At 34.5% G+C, this 15,545-nt stretch overlaps 1 protein-coding gene across 2 annotated transcripts in view; it reads right to left on the reverse strand.

Annotated features, from left to right (window-relative positions):
• LOC150094746 (fibronectin type-III domain-containing protein 3A-like) overlaps positions 1 to 7,781 on the reverse strand; it is a 379,873-nt gene extending 372,092 nt beyond the window's left edge. For both annotated transcript variants that reach the window (XM_090411064.1, XM_090411062.1), the window contains exon 1: positions 6,912 to 7,781. In XM_090411064.1, coding sequence (XP_090267190.1) covers positions 6,912 to 7,044 — 133 coding nt within the window. In that variant the 5' untranslated portion in view covers positions 7,045 to 7,781. The remainder of the gene's footprint in view (positions 1 to 6,911) is intronic.
• Positions 7,782 to 15,545: the final 7,764 nt, after the last annotated feature.

The following is a 15,545-nucleotide window of genomic DNA, read 5'->3' on the forward strand; positions in this document are numbered from 1 at the left end:
ACTTAGTTAGACTATAATAAATTTAGTTTAATCCTTTATCCAAGTGTAAGCAAACAAAGTTTGTGCCTGAAGTATCTTCAGGACTGAGGCAACTCATGGCAGTGACTTCTTCATTGCTTCCACCTTAGTATCATTACCTCTGGGTCTGGCTCCCATTGACGAGACCTCAATAAAGGTTGAAACCGGTCTGGGTAGTGGTCCTTCCCTTAATGTATAGCATTATACATGTCCACAAGGAGATGTGCTTTGCATTATGGGAGATACTAAGATAATGAGTGATGAGAGCTTGGTCCACCTTTACCACAAGTTGCCTCAGTCCTGAAAATATTTCAGGTGCAAACTTTGTTTGCTTACACTTGGATAAAGGATTAAACTAAATTTATTCTAAAAATAATAAATAAAAAAATAATAACAAATATATAATAAAATATAATATAATATAATAAATAAAAACATACATGGAAGCTGGGCAAGAGTGTGGTTAGCAGGGGTGTTAGAACTAGGTTTTTTACTTGGAGAGTGGCGAATGAGTGGAATAAGTTGCCAGAGTCTGTTGTGGGTGCTATGACTGAATGAGTTCAAGGCGAGGTATGATAGATACTATGTGAATGTCGAATAGTTGCTCTTGACATGATGTTGAGGCTTCCCTCGATGAGTCTGTCGACTCCTTGGAGTTGCTCACGATAATAATAATGATAATAATAATAATAATAATAATAATAATAATAATAAAGGAAGAAGAAATTTTTTCTCCTGATATTACTGATCTGTTTTCCTTTGCTATCCATTCTGGATATTTCTCTTGAAGGCACAAAATTTATAAACAGATAGAAGGCACCTCAACGGGTTCTCTCCTCTCACCTCCCTTGCCAATATTTTTTATGGAATATTTTGAAAAACAAGCTCTTGACTCAGCCCCTCCCTTACCTATCTGGTAATGAAGTGCTCTCCATTTGGCCTCATGGCCAAGACACACTTTCCTCTCTCAACTCAATAGCCTTTACCCTAGAATACAGCTTACCATGGAAAAAACTAATAATAGTTTAGCCTTTCTAGACACCTCGGTAACATACCTACCCAACAGTAACCTGTCCTTTTCAGTATACAGGAAGCCCATTCACACAGGCAGATACATTCAAACTTTTCCACCAATAGCACCTATAACTTTTTGTTTCAATAATTCCTCTCTTACAGCAAAATCTTATCATATACAATACACTTCATCTAATGGCAACAGCTCCCACAGTATAAAAAGTCTCTTGTCCATGTGTTTCACTTAGTTATATGTGGCTGTTTTGTGTGTGTGTGTGTGTTACAAGTCTCATATGGTACTCCCTGACGATGTCTCAGCGAACATTTTTAATCCTTTTAAGTGCTGTTTGACTCCATTAAGTCTCTGACATGAGTTTCTCCCAGCACAAATCTTCTACATATAGTATATTAGCATTCCAGGATTAAAATATCAACGGTTATAATGAAAGCCTGAAAATATGAAGTGCATTTCCAGAAGTTAATTCCATGGTACAGGTTTTAAATGTTGAACATATGTTTGATAAAACAATAATAAATTTAATCTATACATTAATATTAGGAAATTTCAACTTAAATAAAATTACAGTTTCAGACAAACTGAAAAAGATTTTTTTATTGAAATAAAGACTACCATTATAGCCAATCTGTAATATCAGATTGGCTATAACTAGCCAAATGAAATGAAAATCATTTGTCATTTCATTTGTTCTGCAAAAAAAAAAAAGCATCACTCCAAAACAGCATGTTGCAAAACAATAGGTAACCATGTTTAGAGAGTAATGCATCAAGTAAATTTTGCAAAAATAAACTATTGTGATCAGAAAAAGGGAGAATTACCACATCCTCATAGTGTTTATTATGTGGTGGTATGTAGTTGGGGAAAGAATAAGTGATCGGTATGTTTTATGATGCAATGTATATAAAGGCTTGATTCTTCATTTGAAGACTTCTCATGAAACCCTTTTTCAAATGGAGAGAATAACATTGTTTATTCTGCCTAAAAGGAATGAGAAGATATACTTCAACATTCTTGGAAAATAAACCGAAGATTCTTTTAGTACACTGGTTTCACTATTTAAGATAGGTTATTAACTTTTAAGAAGTAAGAAATTCATTCAGTCATTTGCATGTTCCTGTAATTAAACAATTGACTGGCTAATCACAAATATTAGATTCTCTTCTGACAATGGAGCATCACATTACTTAGTGTTTGAAATTATGAAGTAAATATTATAAATATTAAGAGTTCTAGTTAATGTGACCATTTAATGTTATTGATTAGGTTAACCTCTCAAATGCACTAAATATTTGCTTTAATAAATATTTATTGTAATTTAATTTAATTAGCCATAAATATTAAAAATTGTCTATGGCTGATCCCAATTTCCACGTAAGTCCCACCAGAAAAAAAGATTACTATACTGTAGGTTTACATTGTGGTTAAGACATAAAGTTAAGGATCTGAAAATCCTGCTTTCACTATCTTGTAGTATTATTGAACAAAAAATTTTATTTATATATATAAGTTGCAGCAAACCATATTATGGCCAGACAGAAAAGTCCATCCCTCTTTGCCTAGAAGAACACCAATGTGACATTTCTTATAACAGAACCCATGCTAGTGCTTTATCCAGGCAAGTTTTATTCTCTGCAAATACCAATGTTGAAGGACGACAACATCGAATAGACTGGAACTTAACTTCAAACATCCAGAAATGCTCCGATGAATTAGAAAGACATATCTTGGAATCCAAAAGAAATCGTTCTTGACCCTACCCAGCTAAACGGCAATCTCAATTACAGCCTACCCGATTCACATAGCACTGTAATCCAGTTTTGGCATACTCATGATATCATTCACACGCAAAGTGCTTCATGCCAGAACTAATGCTCGGACTCAATTTCAAACAACTACTACTTGTTCTAAAGTCTGTGTTTGTCTAAAGTATAACATATTTTTAAGATGTTGTTTTCTCCATGGTACTGTATTCACCTGATGAATTCGGTATTTTCGATGAAACTAGTAGTGAAACCTTATTAAATCTCTTATATTTTTTCTCAGTGTTTAAGTCAGTTAATAATTTTAAACATACATTATATATATATAAATCTTTTTTTTTAAAAATATGTCTCTCAGCCAAGTAAATCCGCTATGTCACACACACAGAGAGAGAAAGAAAGTTTTTATTTTGTTGTTGTTCCCAAGTTAGCAATTTGACTTTGGCTAAATATTAAACAATAATTTTTAATTATATATAAACCATCTGTCTCCATCTCTCGCTCTCATACAATGAAAACACCACCATAAATGTAATGCAACATTTAATCTTCAAACACAAAAGCTTGAAATCTTGGATGCAAAAAAAAGATGCAAGGGAATTGTCACTAGATGGTAAATCAACCAGACATTTTCTCTATATGCATGTACTGCTGGTTATTAGTGTAATTGTACTGCTGTACAATTACACTAATAACCTCCATCCCAAATGCTTGTATTTTTCTCTAATTATAATGCTATCTTGAATTATATCCTTGTCATAAGATATAACATTTAGCACCACTAATTGACATTCTTTAGTTACAGTATCTCTAATACATCAGAATAGTTATTGGCATGGAAATTTTATTGATAAAGAGCAGTATATTAGCTCTCAACAAGCAATTTATAATTTAAAAAAAGCAGAGCAGATTTTATAAACCTGCTCAAAATTTTTCTTGCATTTTCATTTGGATCAATTCCATTTCTTTGTGTCAAAACAATGAAAAATTAACTCTGGAAACTTTTGTTGTTCTGACAAAAAATTATGCAAACCCTACTTGCCATGCAATAAATGTACTCACCCAAGATTTATTTATTTTATTATTAAATAAAAAATATCTATTTTGCTCATTCTGCAACTACTCACCACTGACAAGGATATTTTTCAAGCCCTGACTATATATCTGTTTACTAAGAAAGCATAAGTTCTACGAGTGTTGTAATCCACTTGCTTATATTTAAAAAAAATAAGTACTTTTCTCAATATAAATAAAATATATTATTACTATTATTATATGCAGGACAGTTGTCAGAGTATATGCCACTCCTAAATTCAAGGAAATATGTAAAATTAAACTTTTTATGTGATTAAGATACAATTTTGTTGGTTTCTGCTGCTCTCTAAACTTGCTGCTCCTATGAATTGCCTTGATTGCTTAGTAAATTGCAACAGTCCTGATTATGACACCTCCATTGAGTTATTGTAGAAGTTCACTCTACACAATCCACCTACATTACAATCTACCACCAAAAAGCACAATGCCAAAACAAAACAAAGTTCTGAGTTATGGCCTTGATAGCATAACTCAGAACTAACTGGGTCTTGTTTGTAGTGCGAACAAGTTTTTGCATTACAAATATGCACCACAAACAGCAGTTTGAAGAAACTGGCAAAGAAATTTTTGTATTACATTCAGACTACAGTTTAATTTAAGGTGGTATGATGCAAGATGTTAACATCTCACAAAAAAGTTCACACAACAGTCACCAAAATAAAATTAATACTCAATAAACAAAAGACAGACTTCAAACAAATACTCAGATTAATATTTTGTGTTTGCATTCCTTAATGCCTAACATTTTTCAGTTTCCATCACACTGATCCTATTAACTAATCCAAAGCAATTTACTTTGTCAGAAGACAAATCTATTAATATATTAATATGTCTACTATTACCATTATTGAAAAGGTTTACAAAGAGCTATAACCTAGGAAATTTGAATTGCAAACACTACATAATTGCTTAAAAGTGAAAAATAAGAAGTAGTATTTCTCTTTGTATGTGAATACACAAGGAATTATGTAAATAATGCTTAACTAGGTTTTCATGTTAGTGAATTTAAAAAACGTTATACAAAACCAGCAGCCAATGTCGTCAGACAATTAGCTTAGCTGTTCACGGTTGAAATGTTTCAAAAATAAGTCCATTTCTATAGAGAGGTGGTCAACTTGCAAAATAGTTGTCTAGCTTGAAAATTATGCATTATAACTTTCTAAAAGTGTTTAATAATATCGCCTTTGGGAAAAGTTTCGTTCTGAAACAATCACTTAAGCAAATAACATGCATAAAAATTCCACAGGGTATTTTCGCTATGCATATTTTTATATGACACCTACATGGAGCCTGAGGACTCACTTTTTCTCCTACATATGACAAATATTTATTAAATAGCGGCGTGACCAATTCGGTAAGTATCTTGCTCTTTTCATCCCCATGTTACTCATGAGATCGAGCAATTATACAAAATAATATTTTTTTTTATTTTATTTTTTTTTTACTGCTGCCACCCAGCAGTATAACGGCTACCACATGGCTTGTTTGATCTTTTGAATTCAACATATAACAAACCAATTCTTAAATACAATCACATGTAAAATAAGTTGGGGAAACTAACTCGCATTAAATACTCTTGACACAACCTTGTATAATAGAATCCTCCCTAAAAATACTTAATGCTTTTGGAGCCTATAAACGTTATCTTAAAAATGGCCCACATGTATCAGTACCGGGTTATATATAGAATTCAGAGCAGATCTGAACAGCTTGCATTACAATTTAAACTTTTCTTCTAAAAAAAAGTGCCTAATGTAATCACATTTCTATGTTACATTATTTGATACATTATATTATTAATTCACAACTGATGGGAAGGGGAAAAGGAAATTATGAAGGATTTATATTACCTCTCATTTATAGTAGCATTTCGGAGAAAATTATTCAGTTGTACTGCTAGTGTAGAATAAATGTGTGAACTCTAAATCCTCGAAAACATTTGGATGAAACTGGAAATTATTATTACAGAAAATTTAATATAATAATAAAAAAAATTGTAGTCCTCAAGATGTTATAATGCAATACCTTACCCCTTTCCAAAAGTAGGTATACAGCACTTATATTTGAAGCAGTGTGCGCGACTAAGGGTTTCCCCCAGGCACTCCCACAAAACCTAGAGTGAATGAAACTGCATCAAGAATGCATACTAACATATGTAAGTAAGTATGCAATTCCGATAAAGATCCGCTCTAAAAAAAAAACAGTGAATTATGATTCTGTGCACGAGATTGAGGGATTATGTATCCCAGTATATTAGATTATTTCATAAATTTCAATAGCGAATGTTCTGTCTTTTAATATGATGCCAAATAACAGCAAAATCGAAATGTGTACTGTCCATTCATAACTAAAAATCTTACTACCTGAAAATATTTTGGGATCATTTCATGATCATTATAAAATCTAAAAATACGTTATTCAATGTACTGCTAACTGAAATATTTCTATTTTAAACACTGCATTAAGATTATGTTATTGATGGAGTGATACTGAGAATGATGAAACGCTTCACTCGATCTTTGAAAAAACTTTACACTTGTATTACTATTTATTTACACTTTCATAACTGCACTTCATGGTTTACTTGATATTAAAAAAAAAAAATTAAATCAAATACTGATTAGGATGATGGAAAATAATTAGTAGTAAGGCAAGGTTCGTTTTTTAATAGTACTAAAAAGTTAGGCATCTAAATGATGTGGCTTATCTCGTCGAAAAATACTAATTCTCACTTTATAATATATTAAAAACATAATTTTTCACACAAAACAAATCTTTTATACCAAACGAGTGATAAGCATTACCTCCACCTTTCTCCCACCCACGAGAAAAAAAATAAAAGCATATGTTCGTCAGAAACACCTTGTTACCATTAATTTATACTGATTCGGTTCATAATAACTGATTCTGCTAGTCTATGGAATTCAAAGGCATCTTACACAACATTAAAAATGACTGTATAAACACAGACCACCAACAAACGAACACTTGTAACTAAGCCTTACCATGAAAGACGCACGGCAGGTGGGAGCACATATCCTGGACTCCGAAGCAAAACTCGGTATAAAACTCGGTACCTGATGTATACATCTCATTGCCGTTGGTCTCATAAAACCCAGCAACCATAGTAGTTAACATTGGCAGCTAAGCAGGGCGGGGTACCTCTTGAGGCACACCAGACACAAAGAATGGGCGAACTGGCAGACAGGACGCAAATTTCCTTTCTGCGCTGTTCCTTTTCAATGCTGAGTATGGACTGCTTGGTGCACGTAAATCTTCCGACGAGGCAAGTGTATCGATATCCACCGATGATTAAATTCACACGAACGAAGAAACTAAGATTCACAGACACTGCACACAACAAAAATGTTGTTTATAATCGAAAACACAGAGCTGAGTGCTTTTTCCAGTTTTTATGCCACAAAATCAGGCCGTGACAGACTAGCTCCCTACCACTTAACGTACGGAGATACTGGGACGACGCAGCTACTCGCCAAAGGCGCCGCAGAACTGATAATACCACGAGGCTTATGGGGTCGTTGTCTTATCCAAGCCCGCATACAGGGGGGAAACTACTCGTTTCCTTGTTGCTAGGCTACTACCGAAGACTGGCGTAGATACTCTCTTACTTCACTTTTAAATCATAAGCACAAATTGTTTTGATTGTTCAACTGAACGGTTCAGGAACAATCTACGTACTGCGGGACTAACACAGTTATGGATGGTGAAAGCTACACACTACGATGTAAGGCTTAACAAGTATAAAATTTAACTCGCAACTTCTGCTACATTATAGACAACTTATGGGCGGATCTTTCACACCTGGGCAGAAAAGGGGTCAACACAATATTACAAGCAAAAAATATACATAATAACTACAGTAATTCCAGAAAGATCCTGCCCGTCTGATTTCCACACTCTCAACTGACCCTGCCAGTTATCGCTTATGAGACGGGGCATGGCAACGTTCCTTGTAGGCGGGCGATGCTAGCGGACTCTAGTGGTTTTGACCCTACGCAGATGCTGCCAAGGCCATATTGTAGTGGCTGCAGTTTGCAGTTCCAATACAGTGCATAAAATATATTATTACTTTATTCTTTTTTGAGAAACCACTACAAATCTTTTCAAAATATTTTCATACTATAATATAACAATTAGGATTAATCTTACTAGAGAACCGAAAAAAAAAAACATCGGGTCGTTTCCAAATATATATAGGAGAAAAGTGGGTTGTTTACTCATCATTGTTGTAAGCATACTATCTTCAACGTCTCTTTTATAGATGATTGTCATATTTTCCACAATAATACAAATATTAAAAACTAGATAAACGAAAATATAGATTCTTGAAATTTTAAGTTTTAAAATTACACTCTACACTACACGATACTATTAGTTATGTGCGTCTGTTAGTTGTGTGTTCTCTGAATAGTAAATAAGAAACAGAGATCATGTTTTCATTTTAAATATTTTGAAATAAATGCCAAAAGTTATTTGAAATAAATTTCAATGGATATCGAATGTTGTTTCAAATAACCAATGAGATCAGTTACAATTTTAAACTCACAGACCACAGACAATTCTGTTTTCTAAATTTTTGCCGTGACAAAAAAATTATTGCCAAAAATAAATCTAAATGCCTCAAATGAGAATAATTAAATGTGATTTGTAGGTTCTCTCTCTCTCTCTCTCTCCCCACCTTGCTGTATGGGGAGTTGAAGTCGAAGAGATAATAGTCGCGCGTTTAAAAACACAAAATCATCTTTATACGGCCATATTTTTATATGAATCTCATACACGAAAAACTGCATAACATATAACATATTAGTGAGGTATACAGGCAACTGTAAGCAAAATTACTTTTACCTGCTGGAAGAGAAGGGAAACGGGAACTGTAAATTAATACCTGAGAGCTGCCACTTCTCACCATTTCATTGCCTTTCTTCTCCAACTGTAATGTGGAGAAAATCCAACTGTAGTGTGAAGAAAATCCCTAGGATATTGAATTAGATAGATGTATCTATCTATGAGATAGATGTATCTCAAAGCAGTAATAAAATGGATTAATTAAAAAGAAAACAGCAAAGGATTTCCATGATCACATTTTAAATGAGTTAAAAACACTTGTGATTTACAGTGTTTAATTTACACTTGTGATTTACAGTGTTAAGAAAATGCATTATTTCATACTGTTATACGACCCAAAAGAGCTACTTTGTTTTAAATAGTTTAAAAATACATGATTCTGAGGGTGCATGTTAAAAAGATACTTAAATACGACACTTTAGTCTGTGAGCAGAGTTCTGATTCTGTCTAGGATACGTTTATAAATACGTTTCAACCGAAGGCGAGTTATTGTGTCTCTAGTTCTCATTTAGTTGGAAAGCCCTTATAAACATTCTTCTCCTTCATAGGCAAGGGAAAAGATGCCTGCTTTTGCAATACAATTAAAGTTAACCACTGGTATTGGTAATAAAGCTTACTAAGGAAAACTTCCAGTTTTTCATTTGTCTGCAAAACAAATTCTCAGTCATGGCAATAAATAATTTTAGTACCTCAGGCAGAGATTTAACTTCACCCTACAAAACGATTTTAAAAAAATGTCTGATATCAGAAATATGCCAAAAATACTTCTGCCCAACCGCTAGGTAATTCATAGATTAGAGTCATCCTAGTGCAAGAGTTGTGATCTTTAACCACCCAACGTGTCCGATCTATATAACATTAAATACTCGTACATAACACATACAGTTTACAATGCCAATCTGAGTAGATAGCATTGCATTACAACCAACAGGCTGTTGGCTCGAATTTCACTTTGGTATGGATATTTGTGAATGTGTCTTAAGCAAATGTCGGCTTTATTATCTCATTCTGAAACCACCATTTTCATAATGAAGACATAAAATTTTCGAAAGTTGTTTAGCCTCAGCAGCAAGGCCCAGGATTCTCTGACTCATGGTTCCATGGTACTAGTGTGTTATAAACTGCCAAGCTTTTGTGGGTAAAACGTTTTAATATTTGCCATTAAAACGCATGTCTTATGTTTTTAATGAATCATATTTTTTGTTAATATCAATCTTACAAATAGCCAGCTATACGTCTTAAGTTAGCTAATATCATGAATCTGAATCCTGTCTTTCTAAGAGCTTTTCAACTAAAGGTAAGTTAGCTGGTCTCAAAACGGAAGGTTTCATTCCTCAAAACTCAATTTTTCAGACCAAAAAAAAAAAAAAAGCAAGCAACCCTGACAAAAGAACGATAGCAATTAACTAACATAATATTGGCCTTAGAGCTTTAGTTGCTTTGCCCATTATCCCATATAACGATAACAACAATAGCAATAACTGTCTCGCTCTAAATTGCTAAAATTGGAAAAAGTATTTAATAACTTTCTAATTCATTCCAGGTGTTTATAAGATTGCATGCCTATGGGATTCGTTTTGTCTCTCCGTCTGCCAATAAGAAAATTATTCCTCCATTTTGAGTAGGTGGATTTTATTAAAATTTAATATTTGGGACTTCAAAGCTTTGTCAAGCATTAAAAAGTGCATTCCGTGGACAATGGCAATCGGTCATTTAGAGGATGTATCAAAGGACAGAACTTTGCGTGATTCTGGTATTAGCTGCATAATTAAAAGATAAGAAACGACCATCATCATGAGCAATATGGGTCCAGTGAGAAGGCTGGTAAGCCAGCTGCAGAAGTCACAGGGACAGACCAAATAATGTGGACTTAATAGCTCCCTTGTGTCATACCCTGTCAAAAGCATTGGAGATATGAAGTGCAAGCACTTGAGATTTTCCAAAAGTGACCCAGCTGAGATCTCCTGTTGATTGGCACTGTGGAATCCGTACTTGCGGTCGTTGGTGGTTGAATTTCTTCAAGGTATGGTAGCACTTGGGTGTTGATGGCTCTTTCCAGTACTTGGGAGAGGATCTAGGTGGTAAACATTTGGTAGTAATATCATGGTAAGAAGTTATCACTCTTCTTAGGAATGGGTTCTACATGGGCCAATTTCCAGGGTATAGGGGTACATACCAATGGAATAAGAGAACATAAGCTGGCTGATGAAAGGTCAAAGGAGGCACTGAATATTGGAAGTTGGGAATGGTTCGGAAACATTTACCAAAATCATTATTTGAGAAAAAGTAAGATGCCAGGAGGTTAGCTTTTGTGGGTGATGATGCAATAGAACCATCTGGGTGATAGTGGAAGCAGTGCTGGACAAAAGTAGGACAAAGTGGCCCAAAGCCACCAATGCCATTTGGTCATGGAGCAATTTCTTGCTTTTGGCTTCTGAAATCAGTTTTCGATGCATTGATGATTCTCCTGAAGCTGTTTTGGAGTTTAGCATAAGCAGTGAAGGAAGATAAAGTTCTTGATACCCATGGCTTATTTAGGGGATGGGAATTTAGCATGGAATGAGGGAATGGCACTTTCAGTACCAGTGAGGATTACTTTAATGATTTGTTCAATGCACAATAAGAGCGCCAAGGAAGATAAAGTTCTTGATACCCAAAGCTTATTTAGGGGATGGAAATTTAGCATGGAATGGGGGAATGGCGCTTTCAGTACCAGTGAGGATTACTTTAATGATTTGTTCAATGCACATGCTTGGGTTGGAAGAATGAAGGCAATAATTCAATCAATGGAATAAGGCAGAGAAGTCATGGATGTAATCCCACTTGGCGGTCTTATAATGCCAGACAGTTCTTGGTTAGAAATAGCTATGTGGGTGTTGCTTGGTGGGAGAAGATATCGGTGGTGGTCTGAATTACCTAAGGGAGATCAAATCTTCATAGTAAATGGCTCCACTGAAACAAAATGTTGGATCTGCTAGACAAATTTCTACAAATATTTTAAATATCGAGTCTAAATAAATCCATCCAATCAAAGTTCAGCTCCTAGTCAATGGAATAACTTGCATAAAGAGGGACTGTCCAAACAACTCTTATAGGTGCTTAAGGGAAACACACCTAAAAGTGCCTATTCCGTATTCATATTTTGCATGCTTGATTGAACCGTTTATGACATGTGAACTATAGACATACTGTTTGAACTAATTCCACTAAAATGGACGTTTGATATCAAAGATGGAATGACGGGAAAAAATTTAATAGAGAACTCGAATTTCATTAAAATTCCATCGATTCAGGAATTATTATTCAGATTTCTAATATTTTAGTCAAATTTTGCTAACAAAAAAGTGCAATTATAGAATAAAGAAAATTTTTCATCTTCTAATCTTAAACAAAGACTAAAAATACAATGCATGCCAATGACCAAAAAATCAGCTTGTTTTAATTGTAATAATTATAAAAATAATTATTCAAATCAGTTTCCACACTGTAATTTCTCGTATAATAATAAGAAAATATCAAAAGTTGTAAACGTGGGTATTCTGAAGGCTCACGGCAGTCCGTGGGCCTCCTAGACAGACTTAAGTTCCTTCAGTTTCATCCGATTTGTTGGCAGTGGATCTTTGTCATGAACATCTAGTTCCATTATATTGTTCTAGTTCCAAGGATGCACAATGGAACTGGGATCCATTGATTGAGGGAGGTCAGCTCATTAAAATCATCATGTTCATGTAACCGTTCTTGATGACAAGTATTCTGAGACACATGTTATCCAATTGGAAATGTGAATCATACACAGAGAGAGTAAATGGTAAATATAAATGGAGATATACTTAATCGACAACAATATTCAAGAGGATCGCACAATTCAACCATTGCCGTATCAAGAGAGCGTTTATGAGAGCACTGACAAATTTCATCCAGGGAAGATATATTCCAGACTATTACTCTGTCATCGATACCTTGCCATATAGTGAGTAATGGCTTAGAGTTCCTGATATCGACATATCTGTGTCCTTTTGCCCATATGAAATAAGAGGCACTGAAATTCTTCACTCCATGCTACCTTTTTCCATCCTTTAGTATTCAGTGCTGATGTTCCCTTGTCCAACTTAGCAGATGCTTTTTTTGTTGTACATGCATGATAACTTCATTTGCTATTCCAGGTTCAGGATAGTTTAGATTATTACTTGCAGTTCCTAGTTGTGGTTTGCAGTCATTTCATCAGTCGTAGCATTTCAATTACTGTAGCATAGCCTTTACGATCCTGTTGGCTATTCGTCTGCCTCTTGCATCGATTCGATATTTTCAGCCACGTGACCATCATTGAATTCATGTTTTGTGTTGACGCACCATTCCAGGTATACCAGACACTGTCGTAGACGGTAATTTTAATAGAAATGAAATTGTATTCTTCTTTTAATCCTATATCCAGGCATAATCAAACAAAGTTTTCGCATGAAGTATCTTCATAGAGAGTAGTTGTATATGAAGGCTGTTGACTTGACATCAGTTACCTTAGTATCCAATAATGCAAAGCACACTTCCTTTCGAACGTGTCCACATACAACAATAAAATTCTTGTTTATTATAAGTTGCTTGATAACAAACAAAAAACTTTTTTACAACTATTGTATATGGCCATCCTGGCAGAACAACAATTTACATGACACTGGTACACCAGATTCCCACTATAATTCCATATTCCATTTCATTCAGGTCACGACATTGATTCATGATTCCATTACTGGACTACATGCAACACTGTGTGTGTGTGTGTTTAACTCCACAATTTTCAGTGGAGATCCTAAATACAAATTTCATTTAATTCATCAGGAAGTCTATTAAAGAAATTGTTACTGTCAAATCGAATCATTTTGCCAAATTTTGCAGACGAAAATAGTTTGATTAAAACAAAAATTGAGATAGATGGATTGACAAAGTTTTTGCAATGATTCCAAATAATGAATTTCAAGAAAATCCATCAAAAAAAAGTCCAGGAATAACCAGAGAATGGGTAGACAAAAGAAATCTATAGATGATTAAGCATTTTGCAAAGGAGAAACCTTCGGGGGTTTAGATGGTTAGATTATTTAGATGATTTAACAACAAGTCCTGCAGACCTGTTGCTAAACCATTTAAGAATTGCATACTTAAGAATATTTAAGAACTATATTCTTAGGTAAAAATGCTACTAATAATTATTTTTAAGATATTTGCCATGAAAGGCTGTGTTACTTTCTGAGTTATTTATTTGGCCGTTTTTGGATGTCTGAAGATTTGAATTAGTATTATATCGCATTAACTTATACATGAAAATACATCCCCCCCTCCCCTTCAACTAAGGTGGATCAAAAGCCACGAATATGTACTAAATTTTCGCTATGCTTTCACTAATTTTCAACGTCTTGTTTTCAAATTAAACTTTAAAATATTTGATTTTAATCCATTTAATATTTTATCAAGGAACACATTACGTTCTCGTGAATTTTGCACTTGGATATTCATTTTCTTCTCTACCAGTGAAACAGAAGTGTAAATAAATGTTCCAAATATTAGTTCATCCACTGTAGATATTCCTCTCATCTCTGGAATATCTACAGCAAATTCCTTAAATGGCAATCTTTGCAAATTGAAAGTCTTGTTGGCCGTGTTGGTAAAGATTCCCTTAGCCGCCAATAGGCTGTAGGTTCCAATCCCACAATGTTTGTGAACATGTTTTGGAGACAGAAGATCGTTGCCCGGTGGGGGAAAAAATCACACCGGTCTCCAAAGAGGTGTTCATCTTTATTATTATTATTACTAATGCCATCTCCACCCTATAAAAGGTTACGAAACTACTGCAGATTTAGTAGTGGACTAAGAAAATAAGTACCGTATTTGCTGGCGTATAAGACGCACCGGCCTATAAGACGTACCCCCTTTTTTGTACACATTTTTTTAGGAAAAAAAACTTTATCACTGAATATTATAATGAATTTACAGTATTTTAAACATAAAGTAATAAGTAGGGTCTACGTTCAACAAATACCTAATATAACTAGGTATTATTTTAATCTTCTTGGTCAAAACCCAGAAATTCATCTCCAGAGCTAAATGAAGAGACACTTGAAACCTCTTCTAAATCAGAATCTGAGTCCTCATCCAGCGCATTACTAATGCCACACTTCTTAAATGATTTAACCACTGTCTCAGTTTTCACAGCATCCCACGAAGCTTTAACCCATTCACAAACTTGCAAAATGTTAGGCCTCTTCCTTCTTCCTGGTGGCGTAACCTCAAAATCTGAAGACTGCATCCAGCTGTTCCACTTCTCCTTCATAAATCTCTTAAAAGGTTTATTAATACAGACATCCAAAGGTTGAAGCTGACTAGTTAGACTTCCTGGAATTACAGCTAATTGAGTTTTCAATTCCTTGGGTTTATTTTTAACATCTTCTGTTCTGTGAGAACGAAACAGGTCCTATACTAGCAGGGCAGGCTTCTTCAACAGTCCGCCAGGGCGCCTAGACCAAATTAGACCAAATTTTATCTATCCATAACTTCATTCCTTCTTCATCCATCCAGCCTATTGCATGAACATGTACAAACGCTCCTTTAAGCAGTTTTTCTTTGGGTAGCGTCTTCCTTTTAAAAATCAATAGTGACGGCAATTTTATCCCATCAGTAGAGTAGGATAAAACAACCGTGTAGTGAGTTATTTCGTGCCCCGAAGTTTTAACAGTAATACCTTTTGTGCCCTTGGAATTTACAGTTTTGTTTGAGGGCACATGAAA

This window comes from Typopeltis vanoorti, chromosome 21, assembly GCF_054136105.1.
Source record: "Typopeltis vanoorti isolate ZY-2024b chromosome 21, IOZ_Tvanoo_1.0, whole genome shotgun sequence".
Classification (NCBI taxonomy): Eukaryota; Metazoa; Arthropoda; class Arachnida; order Uropygi; family Thelyphonidae; genus Typopeltis; species Typopeltis vanoorti.